Raw genomic sequence first — 24,332 nt, 5'->3', positions numbered from 1 at the left:
AGGAAGGGACCAAACCAAGGCAAAGGGTGAGATCAGGTGGCTTCTGGAGGACAGAGGTTGGAAAACAGAGAGAAAAGGGGTTGAAAGGAGCAGGTCACACATAAACAGGGGTCTGATCAGTCCACTTCTGTGGCCTTGCCTTGCAGCTGATCACCACAGCCTGTCCTGCTTTCCCAATACCTGCACATCCAAGTGCTTTCTAGGGCAAGGGAGCTCTCTGCTCTAGGTACAGATGGAGGTCCGAATGCCAGCCCTTCTGAGTGGGAACTACAAGTCGTCAGGTCTAGTGTTCTCTGTTGGGGGCAACTGGTGAGAGCAGTGGGGGGGTGTGTGTGTGTGTGGTGGTTTGGCCCAACCAGCCCAGCAGCAACACGACAGTCTCTCGCTCGGTGCCCACATCCACCCCCACCCTCGTTAGGATGGCAGAGGCCCCAGCGAAATGGCAGTAAAAAGATCACCAAGGTTGTTGTGGATGAAGACAAGGGCAGGGAGGGCTCGCTGCCAGTGACGGTCCTGAGCAAAACAGACTCCAGTGCTTGACCGAGAGAGGAGAGTAGGAAAGCTTATTCTACAAGAAATAGGAAGGTGGGAGCTCTCCTCATTCGTGTGCAGTCAGTCTGCTGAGCCCAGACTCAAATAAAGGCTGCCCTGGGACCCCTCTACAGCAGTAGGATGGACACCTTGTGACTGGGTTTGTGGTGCCAGCTTTGACGTGAACAAGCCATTCTTCAAAGCTGGCCATGGTCAGGGAATCACGGAATCACAGAGTGGTGGGGTTGGAAGGGAGCTTTAGAGATCATCTAGTCCAACCCCCCCGCTAAAGCAGGTCCATCTCTGTCAGGTCACACAGGAACGTGTCCATATAGGTTCCGAGAGCTCCAAGGAAGGAGCCTCCACACCCTCCCTGGGCAGCCTGGGCCAGGGCTCCCTCACCTCACAGGGAAACATTGTTTTCCTTACATTTCAATGGAACTTTTGTTGTTCCAGCTTCTTTCCATGACCTCTTGTCCTGCCACTGCCTACAAGAGGAAGAAAAGGGAAACTCCAGCCTCCTGACACCCACCATGTAGACGTTTGTAACTGTCAATGAGATCCCCCCTCAGTCTCCTCCAGACTAAACAGCCCCAGATCAGAAGAAAGCCCCCAGCCACAGCTCTCCTACTCCTCTAGAGAGGTCCCAGGGGAGCCTGTCAGCCAGCAAAGTGCTCCCTTGCCAGCTCCTGTGATGTGGGAGCTATGACAGAATCACAGAGTGGTAGGAGCTGGAAGGGACCTCTAGAGATCATCTAGGCAAGCCCTCTGCTAAAGCTCCCAACTAGATCAGGTCACACGGGAAGGTGTCCAGGCCGGGCCTGAGAACCTGCAGAGCAGGAGCCTCCACAGCCTCCTGGGGCAGCCTGTGCCAGGGCTCCCTCAGCCTTCCTCTAAAGAGGCTTTTCCTTCGGTGAGACTACTTGTGTTCAGCTCTTGTCCATCAGCCCTGGTGCTCTCCCTGGGCACTCCCATCCCGCCCCATCCCCTTGCCATGCAACTGTCAAAGTGCCAAAGTGCCGAGCTGCCGGCTTCAGTCTTCTTCCCTAGGGCGCGTCCCCCCCGGCCCAGCCCCAGCGCCAAGGACACCCAGCCCAGGGCTGCGTCATGGGCTCGTCTTTATTGCAGGAGCCGTGGCGGCGCTGCTGCGGCGGCACAGCAGCGGTGCTGGCGGCGGCCGGGAGGCTCAGGCCCAGCGGCCGCGCGGCGGATCAGAGCCGGCCGGGCTCAGCCACGGCGGCGGCCGCGCGTCCCGCGGCGGCGGCTGCGCGTCCCGCGGCGGCGGCGGCTCCTCACGGGCCGCGGGCGCCTGGGCTGCCCGGCCCTGCGGGCTCTCTTGGCTCGGCGTGGGCCCCGGGAGCGGCGGCTCCTGCTGCGGCTCCTGCTGCGGCTCCTGCTGCGCGCTCTGCGGCTCCGGGCCCGGGCCATGCTGCCGCTGCCCGAGCGTGCTGCTCAGCCGCTGCCCGCGCTGCCGGCTCCCTGCCCCCGGCCCGCTTTTATAGGGCTGCTGGGGCCGGGCCCTTTGTGACAGCGCCACCTTCTCTGGCCCATCCACGCTCTCGGGCACCTTCTCTCAGCACTGACGTCACCAGGGCTGCACCCGCCGGGCTGCGCGTGGGCTCCAGCGCAACGATGGTGCTGACCACAGGGCATCCTACAGGGACCGCAGGGAAAAGACACCACGACACAGGAACAGAAAGGATTGTGCAGGGCACCCGTGTTTTCTTTCTAAGCTGCTCAGGCGAGACTGAAAAAGCCCAGATGCAGCCAAGAGAGATTCAGGGGACAGGGTGGACACTGAGGGACACCCCAAAGCCCCCAGCCCCAGGTTTCTCACACTTTTCAGCGGTTCCATGGCAGCCTGTCTGCCCGCAAAGTTCTGCCTTCATCCTACTCTTGGTGTAGGAGCTCTCCTCCTTCGTGTGCATTCGGTCTGCTCAGCCCAGACTGAAAAACGGCTGCCCTGGGACCCCTCTACAGGAGTGGGATACCTGAGGCTGGGGCCTTTCTGCTGCCCCTCGGGATCTATCCTATCTCTTTCTCAGCTGCAGCCTGGCTTTTTCAGGCTGGGTTAAGCAGACTCCCTGCATACCATTGAGGAGAGCTCCCACAGCAGTAGGGCTGGGAAGGTCGAAGTTTGCTGGCTGACAGGCAACCCTGGCACCTCTCTTAAGGAGATGAAAACCTGAGGCTGGGACCTTTCTTGTGTCTCTCACTACCAAGCACATCTTTCTCAGCTGCAACTTTCTTGGCTTCTGGGCTCATGTGATGGTTTTGCCCTGACTGGCTGCCTGGTGCCTACCAAGTTGTTCCACCACTCCCTGTGCAATGATGACTGGGAAGAATTGAGGAAGAATGTAGCAATGACACTTCTCTGGCAGAGATGGCATTGTATCAGAGGGACACGCGGCAGTGCCAGGCTCGTTTCTTTGCAGCTGAGCGGCCAGTTGAGGGTATCTGGGGGTTCCTGGAGCACGGGGAGCAGAGCAGTAGCGAGGAGCCCCGCCAGGAGCCACCAGGTCTCACGAGGGGATGCTCCTGGTGAGTGTTGGAGCCGCTGCAACCACAGGGCTTTAAACATTCCCCAGGGAGCTCAGTGACCAGGATGGGCAAACAGAGCCTGGGCATCAGCCAGGGCCTGGCACAGCAGCTTGTGCGGCAGGCGGCACAGGCAGGGCGAGCAGGGAGGACGGGCAGGCAACGATTTCAGTCCAGCATCTGACACCGTCTCCCACAGCATCCTGGCTGCAAAACTGAGACAGTGTGGGCTGGATGATCAGGTGGTGAGGTGGGTTGTGAACTGGTTGAAGGGAAGAAGGCAGAGAGTGGTGATCAACAGGTCAGGATCTAGTTGGAGGCCTGTGACTCGCGCAGGGGTCGGTGCTGGGACCAGTACTGTTCAATCTCTTCATTAATGACCTTGCTGAGGGAACAGAGGCACTGTCAGCAAGTTTGCTGATGATACTAAACTAGGGGCAGTAGCTGCCAGCCCAGAGGCTGTGCTGCCATTCAACCAGACCTGGACAGGCTGCAGGGTTGGGCAGAGAAAAATCTAATGAAGTTCAACAAGGGCAAGTGTAGAGTCTCGCATCTGGGCAAGAACAACCCCATGTACCAGTACAGGTTGGGGAATGAACTCAGACAGAAGTGTAGGGGAAAGGGTGCTGAGGGTGCCAGTGGGCAGCAGGATGAGCATGAGCCAGCAAGTCCAGTGGCATCCTGGGGTGGGTTAGAAGGGCTGTGGTTAGCAGGTGGAGAGAGGTTCTACTCCTCCTCTCCTCTGCCCTTGTGAGAAGTATTATGTCCAGTTCTGGGCCCCTCAGTTCAGAAGGACAGGGAGCTGCTGGAGAGAGTTCAGTGCAGGGCCACAAAGATGATCAGAGGAGTGGAGCATCTGCCTTTTGATGAAAGGCTGAGGGAGCTGGGGCTCTGTAGCTTGGAGAAGAGGAGGCTGAGGGGTGACCTCATTCATGGTTGCAAATCCATCAAGGGTGGGTGTCAGGAGGCTGGAGCCAGGCTTTGCTCAGGGATGACCAATGATAGGACAAGGGGCAATGGGTATAAACTGGAAAACAAGAGGTTCCAAAGGAGCACAAAGAGGAATTTCTTCGCTGTTGAGGTGAGGGAGCACTGGAAGGGGCTGCTCAGATGGGCTGTGGAGGCTCCTTCTCCGGAGACATTCCAGACCCACATGAACAAGTTCCTGTGTGACCTACTCTAGCTGGTCCTGCTCTGGCAGGGGAGTTGGACTGGATGAGCTTTCCATGTCCCTTCCAACCCTCCAGATTCTGTGAGTCAGTGATTCTGTGTAACTACAAATAAGTGTGAGGCACCGGCGACAAGGGACTTGGATGAGCAAGCTCCAGAAAGGGAAACCCCAGCAAACAATTCACCATCAGCTGCTCCACCAGCTTCAGTCCAGTTGTGCCCATGAACCAGCACAGCCACACTCCAGGGTCCGGTCATGTTCAGTGAGTAACTGTGACGACTGGCTACTGAAACAGTGCGGTTGATTCATGCAGCAGATCTACAGGTTCTTGGGGATTCCTGGTGAGAGTGACTGTCTGCAGAAGAAAGCATGAGCAAAAAACAGATCTGTAAATAACAGAGTGAGAAGTTACAAGCCTGGCTATAAAAAGTTGAAGAGGAGTTACTCAGTTTCAGTCTCACCCAAGGCGTCCCAAGTAGGGGAGGAAGAGAGACCCAGTCCGTCAGTTGACCCTCTGGGTCAGAGGCAGTTTGTGAAGGAGCTCCCCTGACATGTTCATGATGGTGTCTTCCCCCAAATACCCTGCTTTTCTTTAACCCTTTTATACCTTTTTTCACCTTCAAGGTGCAGTTTGAGACACTCTAGTCTTAAGTACCTTTATTCAATTGGTGTAAATCCTCTTGTCTCGCATTTAAAGGCGCAGCTCGCAACCAATTCAGGGCACAGACTCAAGGAGGAGTGGTGGCACTTTGGAAGCTGGTGGCCTTTTGGGTGGAGGTGTGTTTTAGTATTAAAATGACATTAAAATGAGCAAAGTTCACACTAAGGACAGCATTTTGTCAAGATTTGACAGACGATTGGCTCAGGGGACAACAGTGCTGCTGATCAGTTCTAGAGGACCATCTGGTTCCCGGTATCGTCACACAGTCTGCCCACAGAGCCTCCGCTCTGCCCCACGCTGCGTGGCATTGGCAGGGAATTGCTGTGCTGTGGATCCCTCATATAGCAGCAGCAGCTGTATCCACCCTTTGAGCCTTAACGGGTGATACTTTTCCTTAATTCGTAAATAACATTGATTTTTAATATAAGTTTTAGTATGTGTCAATTTCTAGGCCACCAGTAATAATGCCACACTCCCACAGGAAAGCTGCTGGGAAGGGTGCACAGTGCTGGCTGATAGGCTACCCGGGGACCTACCTACCAGTGTAGGCAAGGTCTGCCTGTGCACTTTCTTGTAGCTCCCAGGTGTGGTGGCATGTCTTTGAGCAGCAGCTGCCTGTATTTTCAATAAGAGCCAGGCAGGCAAAATGCACGTCACTGGACCAGGCTGTGGAGGATATAAACCCTCAGCTTCCCAAGGCTTTTGGTTCAGGGACAGGTTTACCCACCATTTCCTGCCTTTGCCACATTTCCCACCAATCTCTTTACAATCTCATTAAATGTCTCAGAACTGTTTTCTGTTTCAGACTTGTTCCCAGCTCCTTCAAGACCTGAACAGAATGAGTAGAGTTCAATTTCTGATTAATAAAATCTGGCTATTAGAGAGTTTAGTCTGTGCAGCCCCTCAAGACAGAGCCCTCACTGCTGGGATACACGGTGGGTTCCAGCACAGGAACTGGAGACACATCTGCAACCAAACATCCAGGAGAAGTTTCCATCATCCACTGGGACATTCACCCAACAGCAGAACAGCCCAACATGCAAGGGGCTCACGCCATGGTGTAGCCCACACCATGCAGGGCTGTGTCCTCACACCCACAGCAGAGCCCTGGCTCCCATTTCTGCCCTGCTGCGGCAAGACATCGATGGGCAGCTGCAAAAGCTGCCTGTGGAAATAAAACCCTGAGAGCGTGGCTGCTGAAGAACATCAAAATGCCCAAGAGGTGCATCAGGCTGCTGAGGCAGAAGGGACTGAGATGGACCTGGGTTGGCAAAATAACGGTGAATTATTTCTGGCCTGATGTGAATTATTTCTGGCCTGATGCAACGTGGAGGGATGGAGCTTACCGTGGTCACTCTCACACAGGTTGTTCATCAATGTGACATGGGCTGCAGCCAACCAAGCCAAACCAAGCTCAGCACCTCATTTTTCAGCACTAAAGCCACATTTTTAGTGTCCAAAACCTCATATTATGTCCCAAAGCTATACTTTAGGGTCCAAACTCCTATGTTTACAGTCCAAAGACACAATTTTTAGGCCCAGAACCTCAAATTGGGGCCCAAAGCCTCCTCCTAGGGCCCAAAGCTACATTTTTAGAGCTCAAAGTCTCCATTTTAAGACCCAAAGCCTTATTTTAAGGTCCAATACCTTATTTTGAGGACACAAAGCCTCATTTTGTGGGGCTCAAAGTCTTGTCTTTAGCAGTCAAAGTCCAATATTTTGAAGTCAAAAGCCCACAACTTTCATTTTTTCAGGACTGAATCCTCATTCTTGCTTTCCAGAATCTTTCCAGCTTCCAGAGCCTTGTTTTAGGTTCCAAAGTTACATTTTTAGCATCTGACCTGTTGTTTTTAGAATCTAAGCTGCATCTTGAGTGTCCAAACCCTCATTTATAGTGTCCAAATCCTTATTTTAAGGCCCAGAACCTCATTCTTAGAGCTCAAACCCTCATTTGTAGGGTCCAGACCCTCACTTTTAAGGCCTCAAAACCTCATTTTTAAGGCCCAAAGAAAGAAGTGAGAGCCCAACTCCTTGTTTTACAGCCCAAAACCTCCTTCTTGGAACCCTAAGTCTCATTTTAAACATTAAAATCTTCCTTTGGGGTCCTAAAAGCTCTGCTGTAAGCTCTAAAGCTTCCTTTTTTCCTTTTTTCTTTTCCTAAATCTTCATTTGTGTTTCCAGAGTCTGGTTTTAGACTCCAAAGAGGCATTTTTAGCACCTCACCACTTATTTTTAGCCTCCAAGATGCATCTTCGTTCTTCTTCATGGAATGTCATTCTCCTTGAAAGCAAGGACAAGGAGCAAAGTACCTTGAGAAACAGGCTGTGGTGGTTAGAAGGAATTAATGTTGAGGCTGAAGGAACACTAGCTTGGGATGACCATGAATCCACAGCTTCATTGTGTGAACCTGGTAAGTGGCTGATAAGAAGGGAAGCTCCTGCCTCAGAAAGCCCAAAGGCTGATGGTGCCTGAGGAGCGTGAAGTCAGCAAACATCTGCAGTCACTGGGGGAAAGGGAAAGGTGGCAGAGGGAGATGGGGAGCACCACCTCACAGCCCACCTCCCCAGGCAACAAACCCAGTTTTGCTGAGCTCTGCTAAGTTAGTTGTAAATTTTCTTTAAACTACCTATTTGATAAAATCACTTAAATTTGCTACTTTTGATAACGTTTCTATGACTGATGCTGTGACTCTGTGATGGAATCTGTGACTCGGTGACTCTGTGTCTGATGCTGTGGCTCTGTCACTCTGTGGTTGATGCTGTGACTTGGTGACTCTGTGTCTGATGCTGTGGCTCTGTGACTCTGTGGTTGATGCTGTGACTCTGTGACTCAGTGGCTGATGCTGTGACTCTGTGACTCTGTGGTTGATGCTGTGACTCTGTGATGGATTCTGTGACTCTGTGATGGATTCTGTGGCTCTGTGACTCTGTGGTTGATGCTGTGGCTCTGTGACCCAGCTGCAATGGTGTCAGTCTGGGAGCCAGGCCATGCCCGAGTGTCCAATCCTCCTCCCCTCCTGGCTTCAGTGCAAGAGATTTCCCTGCTGTGGGCAGCCAGGCAGGTGAAAACCCTCAGCATGGGAGAGGGACCCTGGCACTGCTGCCAGCAGCTCCTGCTTTAGGGGAGAGACACAAACATCTCCTGTGCCATGGAAACGTGTTCCCCTGAGCCTCCTCCTCATCCAGGCCAGGGGCTGGGCCACTGCTTTGGGCTGCAGCACGTGTCTCCTGGGCATCCCATCTCCATTGGCCTGGCCCTCCAGCAGTGCTGAGTGACAGAAAGGTGTCCTCAGCCCCTCTGCTCCCAGCCCCCTGCTCCCACACACAAATTCTGAGCCTGCACAAGCCCAAAGTGACATCCCTGTTGAGGCAGCAGGAGGGCAGAGGTGGGGGCTGGAGGGGAGCTGCACAAGGGGGTCCCAGGGCTGCTGTGGAACATCCCGAGCCCTGCTGAGGGAGGAGGCGGCTCTGCGGCTGTGCCCAGAGCGCTGGGGCTGTGCCAGGCCCTGAGGCAGCAGGAATGGCCCCCAGTGAGCGGGATGATGGCAGAGGGTGGGGAGAGGGAATCCCAGCCTGTGTGGCTCACATCAGGGTGGCGGGGAGCACAGCTGCCTCCTGACCCCCCTGGGAGCTGAGGAGATGGGCACTGCCACGGGGGCACGTGGCGGCACCTCCCACAGGGCCCTTTGTGCCGGCCCCGCGGCTGGCAGCGTGGCAGTGTCTGTGCCAGGGGCACGTGCCCAAGGGCTCAGGGGCTCCCGCGGCCCCAAAGCCCGACCCCAAACCCGCTGCCCCTGGGACGGGCTCCTTCCCAGCGCCACGAGACACCGCGACGCCTGCACAGGGAAGCACCGGCTGCGGGGCAACCCCCCGAGGCTTTTAATCACAACCACCGCGACACTGAGGCTCGGCACGAGGCCAAAGCCAGAGGAAACTCCTTCTGCCGCCCCTGGGTGCAGACAGTGTCCTGGTGCTCAGGGCTCTCCCGGCTGCTGCGGCCCCGTGGCAGCACTGCGCGCTCCCGTAGGGGGCTGTTGTGCCCCGACCTGCGGTGCCACGGCCTCGGTGTCCTCACAGGGACGTGCCACAGACACCTCTTGGGCATCGTCGTAGCCGCAGCTCCCCCGGGACAGGGACGAGGGCTCTCCTCCAGCTCCAGGGACCCCGGCGCTTCTGCGGGAGCACAGCTTCGCCCCTGCCAGCAGCGAGGCAGGACGTTGCAGTTTCCCCTCCTGTGCGTCCCCCTCCTCCCTGCTCCTCACCACCTGCAGCTCCTGCTGCCAGCCCCGGCCCTTCCAAGGAACACTCCTTGGCAGCTTTGGACCTCACTAACAGCAGCGACTCGGGCGGCACCAGGGCCCTGCCGGCGCCACATTTCCCTCTCACCTCCGGCCGCGTCCCCGGGCCCTGGTCCCTCCTCCAGCTCCCCGGGCCTTTGCCAAGCTCCCTGCCCAGGGCCAGCAGCCTCCTCGGGCTCAGAAACCTCCCTGGCGTCATCGTAGCCATCCGCTGGGCCACCTGCGGGCAGGACGGGGCTGTCTGGAAGGAGAGGGGAGGCGCTGACAGGGACAAGATGTGTCGTGTGGAGCAGAGGGCGGGAGGATGCGCAGGGACACGGGACTGAGACCACAGGAGACCCCCCACGGCCTCCCCGTCTCCCACGGTGACACTCGGGGCCACCTCGCTCCATCCCAGCCTTACCTGGAGCTGCTCCCACAGCATCCTCCTCCTCACTGGCCACAGGGGAGGGCTGCAGCTGGGGCAGGGACCCCTCTGAGGAGGAGCCTGGGGAGATACACAGTGAGTATCATGAAGCAAAGCCCCCACAGCTGCTGGGGAAGGGGAAGGAGGACTCCCAGAGCTGGGGCTGCACAGGGATGAGGCCAGCTGGGAATACACCCAGCTCCCCTTGGACAAACACCATCTATGAGAGACTGTCTCACAGCACAGTCCCTTCTCTCCCTCCCTCTCTCCCTCCATCCTCGGGGGTCTGGTGGTGGGCAGGAGGAGAGGGGCTGTCAGGATGGGACAGGGAAAGCTGGAGGGGAGGGAGCTGCTTTGGCTGGCCACGACCCAGATGTTCCCTGCACAGCCCACATGCTGCAGGGCCTGGGGCCTGTGAAGGACCAGCCCTGTCTCGGGGCCAGGGGAAAGGGGCCTGCAGATGTGCCCCCAGGAAAGACCCGCACCCACCTGAGCTCTCAAACCTCTCCTGCTCCTTCCACACCGGGCTGTAACCGATCTCCTCGTACACGGCCTCGGGGAAGGGCTGCTGAGCTCTCCTGGAGCCTGGGCACAGGGGTAGCGCTGGCACAGGGATGGGCAGAGGGGCTGCAGGACCCCACCGTGCTCCCCCAGACCTGTTCCTGGGGCCAGCCCAGGGCTGCTCCAGCCCCACTGCGCTGCCCAGCCGTGGCTGCCACATCCCCAGGGAGGGCAATGGCGCTGCGCAGACGCTCTGCAGCTGCTCCAGGCAGCCCCCAGCCTCATCCCCTTGGCTCTGCCCCTGCCCCTCGGTGCCACCCCACAGCCCCCACAGCCTCACCAGGAGCCATCTGCCCCCAGGACCGTTCTGCAAGGACCCACCTCTGCGCCTCAGCACTTGCCCGGCCAGGAGGGCCAGGAGCAGGCAGAGAAGGGCCCCCAGGACGATGCAGACGATGACGGGCACCGAGACTCTCCCGCCGCTGCTCACACGGCCTCGTGTGGGACCTGCATGGGCAAGAGCACGGAAGGGGCAGCGCCATCCGGGGCTGGGGAGCTGGAGGCAGCACCAGTCCTGGCTGCCGGCACACACGGAGCAGCCCAGGATCCAGCACTGGGGCAGCTCCCACCCTACTGAGCCACTTACAGCCCTCTCCAGCCCCTCAGCCCCAGCCCAGGGCCTCCTCCCACCACATTTGTGCCCCCCAGCAAGCAGCCCCTTCCCTCAGGCTTTGGGGCAGAGCTCAGCCCCAGGGATCCCCAGGGACAAGACAAGTTACCTGCTCGGGGTGGGGATGCTGCCGTCGCAACTGGAGCTGCAGGGGAGGAAAAGCAGAGCTGTGCTTCTGGGGTTGTGTGGGGATCAGGGAGCCCCCTCTCCACCACAGCCCCCTGTATCTGGGGCGGCCCTGAAACATCCCACAGCCCAAGCTGCCGCATCCTGCAGTGCTGCAAAGCCAGAGCAGGATGAGGCCCAGTGCCTGTGATCCGGGCAGCAGGTGAGATGACCCAGGGAGCCAGGGGCCAGCCCCAGGGCTGCTGGGCCCCACGGGCAGTGGCCGCGGGATGGCTGATTCCACTCAGGCTGCTGCCACTCAGCACCAGGTGCCTGCACTGCACAGGGAGGTTCTGGCTCTGGAGAGGGGGAAAACATAGGGATAGCCCTTCCCAGGGACTGGGGGCTTGGAGCTTGATCCAGTTAGAAGGACACTGAGGGGTGATTGACAGGAGAGTGGATTGAGGTGGGGATAAATCACTTCTCCCGAGTAAGGAGTGATAGGACAAGAGGAAACAGCCTCAAGTTGTCCGAGGGGAGGTTGAGGTTGGAGCTGAGGCAGAACTGTTTCCCTGAGAGGGTTGTCAGCCCCTGTGCCAGGCTGCCCAGGGAGGTGGGGGAGTCCTCAGCCCTGGAGGGATCCCAAAGCCGTGGAGCTGAGGTGCTGGGGGCCATGGGTCAGTGGTGAGCTTGGCAGTGTGAGGGCAACACTTGGACTCCATGATCTCAAAGGACTTTTCCAGCCTGACGAACTCCATGAGAGGCCAGGGCCATGATGCCAGGCCCAAGCGAGCCCAAATCCCTTCCCCAACCCCCTGCCCCTGCCCCGGGCAGAGCTGCAGTCCCTGCACTCACCCGCGCAGCGCACGGCCGCGTCCTCCTTGTGCCGGCAGAGCCCACGGTCCCCGGGCCAGGCCCAGCAGTGCTGCAGAGCCGCCTCTGTGCCCTGACACTCCACCTTCTCCAGCCAGACGGGGCCCGTGCCCTCCCCAAAGGCAGCCTCGGGCAGGGCGGCCACGGCGGGCCCACAGCCCAGCTGCCTGCAGGCCACCTCGGCATCCCGCACGTCCCACGCGTCGTCGCACACCGTCCCCCAGGAGCCGCGGTGCCACAGCTCCACCCGGCCCGAGCAGCCGTCCTCTCCTCCCACGGCGCGGATCCTCTCCCTGTCTGCAGGAGGCACAGAGCTGCCAGGGCAGCGGGACGGTGGGCACAGCCCTGCCAGGCCAGAGGGGCAGCAGAGGAGCAGCTCCCTACCTGTGCAGCTCGTGGCGTTGGGGCACAGGGCCGGTGGGGTTGGGGGCACTGCAGAGCGAAGCCCTGGAGGAGGAAACTCTGTGGTGAAGGGGCTGCTCGGGGGATGGGGCAGAGGAGAGTGGGGATCACAGAATCACACAATCATGGAATCCTAAGGTTGGGAAGGGACCTCGAGACCTCATCCAGTGCAATTCCCCTGCCAGAGCAGGGCCACCTAGAGTAGGTCACACAGGAACTCATCCAGGTGGGTTTGGAAAGTCACCAGAGAAGGAGACTCCACAGCCCCTCTGTGCAGCCCGTTCCTGTGCCCCTCACCATCACAGTGGAGGCATGGGCTGAGGCCAGTTTTATGAGGGGCTGGAGCACAACTCTGACTGGGAGGCGCTGAGAAAATGCGGGTGTTCAGGCTGGCAAAGAGGAGACTGAGGACAGACACGATCACTCTCTGCAGCTGCCTGGCAGGAGGTCGGAGTGAGGAGAGGATCGGTCACTTCTCCCAAGTAAGGAGTGATAGGACAAGAGGAAACAGCCTCAAGTTTCCCCAGGGGAGGTTTATATTAGAGCTGAGAAGAACTGTTTCCCTGAGAGGGTTGTCAGCCCCATTCTAAAGCTTCCCACGGAGGTGAGGGACTCCACATCCTTGGCGCAACCCCAACACCATGGAGCTGAGGTGCTGAGGGCCATGGGTCAATGGTGGGCTTTGTGGTGTGAGGGGAGGGCTGGGACTCAATGACTTTGAAGGTCTTTTTCAACCCAAACAATTCTGTCATTCCAGGATTCTCTGCCTTGGCCATGCCCAGGGGGAGCAGGAGCCGGGGTGACCCTGGTGCCTGGGTGGCTCCGACTTACCGTTGCAGGTGATGTGGATCTCCTCCCGCAGATCGACACAGGACTGCGGGTTCCAGGGAGCGGAGGGACACTGCCAGAAAGAGCTGGTTCTCTCCCCACACTGGATGTTGTCCAGCCAGGCGGGGCCAGACACCCTGCCATGGGGCAGGAGCAATTCCAGGGTCCCTGTGTCCCCGCAGCCCAGCTCCTTGCACGCCAGAGACACCGTCTCGAGAGTCAGCGAGTTGGAGCAAACGCTGCCCCACGTCCCGTTGTAGAAAACCTGCAGGCGGCCGGAGCAGCCGTCGCTGTTCTCCAGCCTCAGGGCCGTGAACTCTGGCAGGGGAGGGAGACGAGTCCCTGAGGGACACACACCGCTGCCCTTGCCGCCCACCCCCAGGCACAGCTGAGCTCCCCAGGGACCCCGGTGGCCCCGGAGCTGCCTGTGCCTGGCTGTGTGCAGGATGTGCCTGCGCAGGAGCTCAGCGGCAGCCCGGGCCAGCGCTGGCCGTGCCCGGCTCTCCTGCTGGCCTGGCCTCCCTGAGCATCAGCCTCCTGCCACCGCTCCTGCCACGCACCTGAGCAGACGGCTCCGGCGTCCTCTTTGTGCCCGCAGTCGTGCCGCCCCCAGGGCCCGGCCGGGCAGTCCCAGAGAGCGGCTTCGGCCCCGGAGCAGTTGACGCCGTCCAGCCAGATGTGCCCGGAGCCCTCCCCAAAGGCGGCAGAGCCCGGCGCCCGCACAGCCCCTCCGCAGCCCAGCTGCCGGCACACAACGGCGGCATCGGGCAGGTCCCAGCCGTCGTCGCAGACGCTGCCCCAGCTGCCCTGGGAGTAGATCTCCACTCTCCCGGCGCAGCGCCCGGGCCCATTCGCCAGCCGCACGCGCCGGCTCCCTGCGGCGGGGACGGAGTCCAGATGGCGGCAGGGGCCGGCTGCCCACCCACCCTGTGCCCTGGGGGGCCCGTGGGGACACTCACCCTCGCAGACCACCCCCACGTCCTCCACGACCCCCTCTACCGCCGGCCTCCCTGGCCAGGAGACGTTGCAGAGGCTCAGCTGGGCCTCGTGCCCCTGGCACCGCACCCCTCGCAGCCCCACGGGGCCCGTCCCTCGCTCGGCCGTGGGCGGGTTGTAGGCCGTCTCTGCCTCTCTGCACCGCAGCTGCCGACACACCACACGGGCCTCCGCCACGTCCCACTGCTCAGACAGGACTCTGCCCCACGTCCCGTGCTGGGAGATCTCCACTCGCCCGGCGCACCGGCTCCCTCCCCCCACCAGCCGCAGGGACCCGGAGCCCACGGGGCCTGCAGAGAGCAGACAATTGCCAATCCTTTCTGTTGGAGAAGCCCTTGAAGCTGCTGCAGTCCAAGCCCTCCCCTCACCCTGCCACAGCCATCACCACCCCATGGCCCTTACCACCATCAGTGGCAACAGGGCCCATGGCACTCTTCAGGGGGAAGGGCAAGGCAGGGGTTTTGTACTAAACATGACAAGATGGAGCCTTGTGCTGATGAAAAATATAAGCTAAGCTCGGGCCCTTTCTGCACTTCAGAATCACAGAAGCACAGTGTGGTGGGGGCAGGAAGGGCCCTGCACAGATCCTCCAGCCCAACTCCCTTCTAAAGCAGGTTCCCCTCAATCAGAGAGCACAATAACTTGACAGGTAGGCTGGGAAACATCCCAAGAAGGAGCCTCCACACCCTCCCTGGGCAGCCTGTGCTACTCCTGTTCCAATAGAACTCCGTGTGTTCCAGGCTGTGCCTGGAACCCCATGTTCTATCATGGACACCACACGGGCTCCTGGGGAAGCCAGGCTTTCTCCAGGGAGACATTCAGCCTGCTGCTGCCACGGGACTCCTTTGGGCGGCCACACGGCACCCCGAGGCCAAACGGGGTGGAAGCGGCATCTTCCCGGCGCTCACCTGAGCAGATGAGCACGGCGTTGTTCCCGCGGGAGCACGGGGAGGCCCCCAGCGCGGTCACTGGGCACTGGCTCAGCCGGGCTTCAGTCCCGTCGCAGTGGAAGGAGTCTCTCCAGACAGGGCCGGGCGCCGGGCCGAAACGCTCTCCTCCAGGAATGGACTCGGCAAAGCCGCAGCCCAGTTGCCGACAGAGAACGTGGGCATCGGCCAGATCCCAGCGCGAGGCACAGAGGGTCCCCCAGGTCTCCAGCAGCTGAACCTCCACCCTCCCCTCACACGCTGTGCTGCCGTTGGCCAGCCTGAACCCTGCGTACTCTGGGGACACAGGAGGAGGAGGAGAGGGGCTGCCCTGGGGCTCCTGGGCCCGCAGCAGCTGGCACAGAGGCTCCAGGGCCAGCACGCCTTTGTCCTTGGGCGCTGGCAGCCTGCTGCACACAAGCCCGGCAGCCCTCCTGGCCCCACAGCCACGTCCTGCCTCTGCTCCCCGAGCCCCGGCACAGCCCCGGCCTCCAGCCCCCGTCCCGCAGCCCTTACGTGTGCAGGTGAGGACAGCGCTGTCCTGCTGGCTGCAGGGCCGCTCCCCCGAGGGCCCCATGGGGCAGGAGCTGAGCTGGGATTCATTCCCCACGCAGCGCAGCTCTCTGTCCCAGCTGGCACCCAGCCCTGCTCCAGAGGCAGCTGTGCCAGACACAGACAGGGCCCCGCCGCAGCGCAGCTCCCTGCAGGCCACAGCAGCAGCCTGGGCACCAAAGTGGGAGCTGCAGACGCCTTTCCACTGCCCCCCGGCATGGACCTGCACACGTCCTGAGCAGCGGCTCTGCCCTCCCACCAGACGCACGAATCCTGCCAAGAAACAACGTGGTGAGGAGCTGCCCCTGAGCTCAGCCTTCTCCTCTCCAGCCTGAACAGACCCACGCTTGCAATGTTGCCTCCTCAGGGGCTCCCTGAGGTTAGAGCCAATTCTCTTTGCCCAACTCACTCCCAAAGATCAACCCCTTACCTGAACAAATCACTCCGGCCTGTTGACTCCAGTCGCAGTCATGTTTACCCCATCCTGCATATTTGCAGTCAGACAGGGCAGACTCGGTGCCGTTACAGCGCACGTCAGCCATCCAGATGAAGCCAGATGCTTGCTCATAAGTGCCACGCTTGGAAGCTTGAAGGGCAGCCCCACAGCCCAGCTGCCTACAAACCACCTCTGCATCGGCCATGTCCCAGGAGTCATCACACACGGTGCCCCACTCGTGCTCTCGTCTCACTTCCACTCCCCCAGCACAGCGTTGGCCACCACCCGCCAGCCTCAGCTCCACAGCACCTTCAGACACTGACACAGGACCTCGTGTCTTGTCATTCAGCACTGGAGAGAAGACATTGATGCTCACCTTACTGCAAGCCAGTGTCAAGTAGTTTCAGAGAGTGCTGATGTCTCCCCTCAGCCTCCTCTTCTCCAGGCTCAACACCCCTATTCCCTCAGCCCCTCCCCAGCACCCTTGTGCTCCAGCCCCTTCCCCAGCTCCGCTGCCTGGCTCTGGCCACGCTGCAGCCCCTCAGTGTCCCTGTGGCAGTGAGTGAGGGGCCCAACACTGAACACAGCCCTCGAGCTGCAGCCTCACCAGAGCCCAGCACAGGGGGACAATCCCTGCCCTGGGCCTGCTGCCACCCCACTGCTGATATAAGCAAGGATGCCCTTGGCCTACTTGCTTCCCTGGGCATGCTGCTGGCTCCTATTCAGCCGCTGGATCCAACCCCCTCCAGGCCCTTTCCCTCCAGCAGCTTTCCAGTGTCTCTGCCTCCACCTACAGCAGTGCTGGTATTGGGGTGGCACAAGGGCAGGACCTGGCACTTGGGCAACCTCATCCCACTGCTCTTAGTCTATGGCTCCAGCCTGGCCAGGGCTCTCTAAAAATCTTTCTGCCCTCACACAGATCCACACTCCCACCCAGCTTGGTGTCATCTGCAACCTGACTGAGGCTGCGCTCCATTCCCTCACCCAGATCACGGGTGAACATGTTAAACAGAACAGACCCCGGCAGTGAGCAATGGGAACACGCTGATGATCACCAATCTCAGGGCACAGCCAGGTCCCTTCCCCCAACCCAGCCCCAAAGACTGACCTTGGGCTGACCCCTTACCTGAACAAATCACTCCAGCATCCTCACTGTGAACACAGCCATGTTTGCCCCATCCTCCATGTTTGCAGTCAGACAGGGCAGACTCGGTGCCGTTACAGCGCACATCATCCATCCAGATGGGGCCTGATCCTGGCCCAAAATAGCCAGCATGGGCAGCTCCAAGGGCAGCCCCACAGCCCAGCTGCTTACAAACCACCTCTGCATCAGCCATGTCCCAGTAGTCATCACACACGGTGCCCCACTTGTGCTCTCGTCTCACTTCCACTCTCCCAGCACAGCGTTGTCCACCATCCACCAGCCTCAGCTCCACAGCACCTTCAGACACTGACACAGCGCCAGTCAGAGCAGCCCCGAGCCCCAGCACTGCAGGGCTGGAGGAATCCTCTGTCTTGCTGCTCAGAGGACTTATTGAGACTTATTTGCACTCCTGGAAACTAAAGCTACATCACATTTTTAGAGAAGGAACAGTAGTGAGGGAATCTGCTTTGTCCTCTGCAGCCTTAGATGTTGGCAACACCAGGGGAACTTGGGACAGGGACGGGAACCCGATGGTGCCACGGACCTGCTGAGCTGCAGAGCTGCCCCCTGAGCCCAGTCACTGAATGCTACAGGCTGCTCTCAGTGAGCAACCAGCCATTTGGAAATGAGGAACCACCAGGCAAGTGTCAGGTCAGGCTGCCCCTCCAGGTGATGCAGGTTTAACTCAGTCAGTCTCCTCTCCCAAGTAACCAGTGAAAGGACAAGAGGAAACGGCATCAAGTTGCCCCAGGGAGACAATGGCCATGAAGGGACTGAAGGTGCTTCATGCTCTTTGTGTCTCTTCTCTGGAGGGCTGTTCTCGTGGGGTCAGGACTCTCCTGGACCAAGGGCTAGAGGAGCAGCATTCAATGCCCTGGGGCACCCCAGGGGTTTGCAGTGCCCTGGACATCTCTGGGGGCTGCCAGCACAGCCAGGCCATCACCAGCTCCAGGGGCACAGTGCTGGCAAAAGGCTGTCCCAGGACACGGGCTCTGTGAATGCAGCCAGGGACAGGCTGTCCTGAGCACTGGAGCCCTGCAAAAGCAGATGCTCTCCCACCCAAAAGGGCACAGGGGAGGGCACAGGCTCCATGGACTTGAGCAGCTTCTGCCTCTGTCCTCAGGAGCACCCCAAAGGAACCCCATTCCCTGACAGATGCCACTGGGCACGCAGGTACCTGCTGGCCCTGGGCTGTGGGACAAGGGACCCGGCACTTACCCCTCCACAGCTGAATCCAGAGGAGCAGCCACAGCATCTGAGGGCAGCCCAGTCCCTCAGGGCCCATCCTGAGCCTCCTGCCTCGCCAGCACATCCCTGCTGCACCGCGCTCCCTGCCACAGCTCCTGAACCTCCCGGAGACAGTGGCCAGGGGAGGGCAAGTTCTCTCTGCAGATGCCAGCCCAGCTGCAGCAGGAGCCAATCAAAGCAGCAGCAGCACCTTTGGAGATATTATCAGGAGCTCTCTCCCCTGCCACACAGCCCAGGCCTCCAATGAACTTCTCCAGCACCGTTCATGACCATATTTGAGAGACGGCTCTGCTGCGGGGTCACAGCACTGTGCTGGGGGGTTGTCACCAGGCAGGGCCAGAGGAGCTGAGGGGGGGACCAGCTTTTCAGCCCCCGAACCACGGAGTGTGGAGCAGCAGCCCCAAGCATCTCCTCTGCTGGGCACAGCCAAGAGCCTGCGGTAGCAGCGTCTGAGCCATCCCCGTGCTGCAGGGCCGGGGTCAGGAGAGCAGGGAAACAGCCCCTGGCCCTGCTCCAGCCCCCTCTGTGCCAATGGAAGTTTCCAGAAACTCCTCACAGGAGCCACCACTGCAGCCCCTTCCCCAGGACCAGCCACGGCTCCACACAAACCCACAACAGCTTCTGTACACCATGACCCAGGGCAGGTTTGTGGCTGAACCAGCAGCAGCACAAGCCCCCAGTCCCAGTCCCCCACATGTAGCAGTGAAACTCCTGCCAGCTCAGCAGGGGCTGGAGCAGGGTGTGAGGTCCCGGCACCGACGGCACCTCGTGCTCTGGGGCCCGGCGCAGAGAGGCCACGTGCCGTGCCGAGGCCGTCCCAAGGGCTGGGAGGTGCTGCCCCTGTCCCTGTGAGGCCGAAGGAGCAGCCCTGGCAGGAGCAGTTGCAGTGGGGTTCTCTGGGGGGGCCCCGCGGGTCTGTGCCTGGGCACGGAGCCAGGAGGAAACCACCAGCTTCCTGCCCGGGCGCTGTGGGGGGAGTGAGGCCGTGGGGGCTGCGGTTTGTGCAGCTGCAGCTGCAGCTCCCGGTGCATCCACACGCCCCAGGGGAACAACGGCTGCAGCCCAAAGCAGTGGCCCAGCCCCCGGCCTGGCCGAGGAGGAGGCTCAGGGGAGCACATTTCCATGGCACAGGAGATGTTTGTGTCTCTTCCCTAAAGCAGGAGCTGCTGGCAGCAGTGCCAGGGTCTCGGGGTCACAGAGCCACAGCATCAAACACAGAGTCACAGAATCCATCACAGAGTCAGAGTCACAGCATCAAACACAGAGTCACAGGGTCACAGCATCCATCACAGTCAGAGTCACATCATCAAACACAGTCACAGCATCAAACAGAGTCACAGGGTCACAGAATCCATCACAGAGTCAGAGGGTGACAGAATCCGTCACAGAGACACAGAGTCACAGCATCACAGAGTCAGAGCCACAGCATCAAACACAGAGTCACAGGGTCACAGAATCCATCACAGAGTCAGAGGGTGACAGAATCCATCACAGAGACAGAGTCACAGCATCACAGAGTCAGAGCCACAGCATCAAACACAGAGTCACAGGGTCACAGAATCCATCACAATGTCACAGAGCCACAGCATCACAGAGTCAGAGCCAGAGCATCAAACACAGAGTCAGAGTCACAGAATCCATCTTAGAAATGTTCTAGAAACTATAAAATTTAAGTGATTTTATCAAAGTTATTTTTAAGTAAATTGACAAGATTTTAGAGCTCAGCAAAACTCGGCCTCCTTTGTGAAGCTGCTCCCAGAGGGAAGAACATCAATTGGAAATCAGGCACCATGGGATGAGAGAGAGAACCAGGGGGACTGTTCAGAACTGAGCACCTGCAGGCCATGAAACAGCCAAGAGCAATGTTGGCAGCAACTGCTGCCAAGGAAGAAGAAAAGAGTTTGTGAAGTTATCCATGAAGCTGCTCAGTGCCCTGAAGCCCTGCAACATCCTGGTCCAGAACACCAGGTAATTATTTCCTTTCTGGTCTAGCCCACCAGGTAATCAACAGCTTAGCTCAGTTATTGCCAAGTGATTTGGAAATGTCTATACATGCGTGTAACACGTGCCATAAGGGACCAATGTCTCCAATGGTCTTTATCTCTACAGGGAACACAAGGGAGATTCTCGCAAACCCCGTGGTCATGGAGTAACATTAGCTGCAGTGCTCATCTCTCCTGTGAAGCCATCTTAGACATGGCTTGTGACTGAATATTGGCATCTTGTAGCCTCCTTCCTGTATTTGCCTCAACAGAAATTCCGAATAGAACAGAAATTGTCCCCACAGATTACATGACCACATAAAATCTGGAAACAAGGTGGTTTGAGGCCTAAAAATAGCTTCTAATATCCATCCCACTTCTGTTCCCTTAGCAGGGTGTCTCCATGGGTGTCACCTTGTTTTCCTTTCCCTCATAACTGGAGACCTGATGGTCTTTTTGTCCCCAGTGGTCTTTATCTCCACAGGAGACACAGGTTGACACACCTGAAGTCTGCTGGTGTGCCTTTTCTTTCAAGGAGAACTGAGTGGTCCAAGTTCCATCACACATGGGTCTGGCCCATGACAGGCACTGTTCCCCTGGTGCAGAGTCACTTTGGATCATGGTGCCACCATTTACAGAGGTGGAGTCATTCCCATAGAGACCGTAAAGCCCTGGCTACTGGACCCAGACACTGGATTTCACCATCATCTGTGCAACAAGTCAAAACCCCTGATTTTGTGGTTCTTTCAGCTCTCTTGGCTTCTGCTGCCTTTCCAAAGCTTTGGCTTTGGTGTCATCCCGACATCCTTGGACAAGGTTTTGAAATTCCTCCCTTCTCCCCCTGCTGCCACCTCCTGGCTGCTGCCTTTTTGCCACGGAGCTCATTCAGCCAGGTCAGACAAGCAGTTTCCTTCAATGGTTGCTCCTCCTCATGGGTATTTGGAGAGGTCATTCTTGACCCAGTGCTTGTGCTCCTTCACCCTCCAGAGCTGCTTCCAGTGGCACCACTCGAATCGGGGGCTGTGGATCCTGATGGTGGCTGTTGTAACTTCTCTCTCTCTGTCTCTCTTCTTTCTTTCTCTCCTTTCCCCTACAATGTTGTTTGTTGTGGGTAAAATAAAGTGGTTTAGCAATTGACTCCGTTTAGAGTCTTAATTCTGTTCCTGAGAGCATACAAAACCTGACCACAGTCACCTGTTTGATTGGACATCACTCAGGAGTGAAGCCCAGCCACCTCCAGCCACCCAGAATTGTCTGAGCTCAGTTGGAAAGCAACGGGGTTTAACTGCTGCCAAATTAAACCCAGCAGGGGATTGTTAAGTGTCTCTGGTAGCCCAAGTGGTGCAGCTCATGGACAATGACAAGGGGGCTCCCTGGCTCAGGGATGTGTCTGGTAGTCCAGGGAGATCAATTGCCAAGTGTAAAGGGCTGGGGACAACGCTGGTGGTTGGTAGCCAAGGGAAGGTATCTGGTAGTCCAAGAGGCTCAGTAGCATCTGGACACAGACAGGGGTGTTTCTGTGGATCAGTAGCCCCAGGGCTGAATATGGTAGTCCCTGGGCTCTGCAGCTCATGGACACAGATGGGGGTTCCCTATAGGTTGGCAGTCCAGGAGAGGGGTTTGGTAGTCCAGGGGGCTCAGTAGCCTGTTGACACAGATGGAAGGATCCCTGTGGCTTGGTAGCCCACGGGAGGTGTCCTGTAGCCCCCAGAGTGTATTAGTGCATAGACACAGGATGGGGGAGTGTCTCTGTAGGTTGGTAGCCACAAAAGGCTTTCTGGTAGTCCCAGGGAATTAAATTGCCAATGAGCATGAGATAGTGGAGGCTCCATGGGTCAGTAGCCCAGAGGGAGATCTGGTAGCCCAAGGGGCACAGTAGCTCATATACATAGACAGGGAGACTCTTTGTAGGTCAGTAGCCCAGGAAGGGTGTCTGGTAGCCCAGGGAGGTCAGTTGCCAAATGGAAAAGGCTGGAGGGATTCCCTGTCAGTTGGTAGCCCAGGAGGAGTATCTGGTAGCTCGAGGGTGTCTCTGTGGGTTGCTAGCCACAAGGGGTTGTCCTGTAGCCCAGGCGGTTAATTGCCCATGGGCATGTGATGGTGCAGTTTTACACTTTGGGGCTTCAAATGAGTCCTAGAATGATGCTTTGTGTGGTCAAACAAAGATTTGGACCCTGTGTTCTGGTTTAGCAAGGAGCAGCTTTTGGCTTAGTAACAGGGGGAGCGGGTTGCAGTGAAGACCCGAGAAAGAGTTTGTGGACTCTCCCCCGGCTCCTGGGTTCACACCCACCTCCGGCCCGGCTGGGCCAATCTGGCGCCTCTGCGATCATTATTTAGGGGACAGAAATTCGGAATGCGAGTCAGGAGGTGTAAGAGTGATACAAGATGGAAGCGACCACGGACCCTTCAGCCAGAGAAGGAGGAAGGAAGGAGAAGCAACAGAGCAGAGACCCCTCTGCAAGCCGTGGCGAGAATGCAGCTGTGCCCCTGCAGCCTATGGAGATCCGTGGCAGGAGCGAGAGTTCCCAGCAGCTCCGTGTGAGTGAGCCCGGACGGGAGAGGGACTGTGTGGGGAGGGGCCATGGCCCAGGCCGTGCTGGAGAGCCTGCACGCCGCAGAGCAGCCCCACACGAGAGGCAGAGACGAGCTGCAGCCTTTGGAGTCAGTGGGCATCGGAGCAGCCCGTGCAGGGCTGCCATGCGTGTGAGTTACCCCACGGACTCGCAAGGAGGACTGGTGTGGAGTTCACCCGTCCTGAGGAGGGACAAATGGCAGAAGCTATCGGGAACAGGCTAAATGAAACCCCCACTGCCTGCCCCCCTGAACCGTTCAGGGGGGGACAAGGTAAAAACCCCGGGATCAGGGCTCTGAGCCAGGGAAGAGGGGAGGGGTGGTAAGAAGGTGTTCTTCAAAAGGCTCGTTGGACTCTTCATTGATGTATTGCTCTGTGTTGTTTCATTTTGGTTATGTTTTGGGTTTTTGGGGGTATGTTTTAGTTGATGTTGCATTAAATTGGGGTTTTTTTCTGTTTTAATCCCCAAACCCAGTAGCCTGGTCTGTTTTGTCCTGAACCTTCAGCGGCAATTAAGCTCTCCCTGCCCTTGAGCAATCCTCAGATCTTTGGTACTCACCGCTAATTATGGTCTTTGTTCCCTGATGGGCCTAAAGCAAGACAGGGAGCTACAAGAAAGCAGAAAGGCAGACCCCAGCTACATTAGGATGTAAGTCCCCATGCAATTTATCAGCCAGCATGGTGTCACATTTGCAGCTGCTGTCGTGTGGGAGCTATCTTCAATCCAACTCACTTGGACTGCTAAATTGGAATTGAAAGAATATATGCCCTCCCTTGACTTATACCACTGTGTATGAGAGTTACAAGAAAGCAGGAAGGCAGACCCCAGCTACAGGAGTAAGTAGATCCCCATGCACTTTAATCAGCCAGAACTATTTCACATTTGCAGCTGCATTCCGGTGGGAATTATCTCTAATCACACTGACTTTCACTCCTTAACTCCCATTGGAAAAATACAGACTGCCGGTAGAGGTTATACCACTGAGTATGGGAGCTACAAGAAAGCAGGAAGGCAGACCCCAGCTACAGTAGTAAGTAGGTCCCCATGCAGTCTATCAGCCAGCACGGTGTCACATTTGCAGCTGCTTTCCTGTGGGAGCTATCTTCAATACCACACTTTTTCTCCTCAGCTCCCATTGAAAAAATACATGTGTCAGTGAAGTTATACCACTGAGTATGGGAGTGTTGTGGTTTGGCCCAGCTAGCACAACAGCACCACGACAGTTTCTCGGTCGATGCCCCCATTCACCCCTACCCTCGTTAAGATGGCGGAGGACCCAGCGAAATGGGAGTAAAAAGATAAGCAAGATTGTTGTGGATTGAGACAAGGGCAGGGAGGGCTCACTGTCAATTATGGTTCTGGGCAAAACAGACTCTAGTACTCGACTTAGAGAGGAAAGTAGGAAAGTTTATTCTACAAGAAACAGAACAGAATAAAAGCAAAAAGGGAGTAGGATGATGAGAAACCAGCACTTTAAGATCTCCCTCCCCCA

At 58.0% G+C, this 24,332-nt stretch overlaps 1 protein-coding gene across 1 annotated transcript; it reads right to left on the bottom strand.

The window, feature by feature from the left end:
- Nucleotides 1-8,874: 8,874 nt before the first annotated feature.
- LOC133629526 (scavenger receptor cysteine-rich type 1 protein M130-like) lies at nucleotides 8,875-22,723 on the bottom strand (the record flags this gene model as incomplete). Its single annotated transcript, XM_062020181.1, has 14 exons — nucleotides 8,875-9,095; nucleotides 9,287-9,439; nucleotides 10,094-10,189; nucleotides 10,487-10,612; nucleotides 11,736-12,050; nucleotides 12,138-12,200; nucleotides 12,987-13,301; nucleotides 13,544-13,858; nucleotides 13,943-14,269; nucleotides 14,888-15,202; nucleotides 15,422-15,730; nucleotides 15,888-16,211; nucleotides 17,020-17,411; nucleotides 22,671-22,723. Coding segments are annotated over 14 exons (3,324 nt in total), but the record flags the coding sequence as incomplete, so codon positions are not given.
- Nucleotides 22,724-24,332: the final 1,609 nt, after the last annotated feature.

The sequence above is a fragment of the Colius striatus genome, unplaced genomic scaffold (assembly GCF_028858725.1).
Source record: "Colius striatus isolate bColStr4 unplaced genomic scaffold, bColStr4.1.hap1 scaffold_59, whole genome shotgun sequence".
NCBI lineage: Eukaryota > Metazoa > Chordata > Aves > Coliiformes > Coliidae > Colius > Colius striatus.
This window is presented reverse-complemented; position numbering and strand designations above follow the sequence as displayed.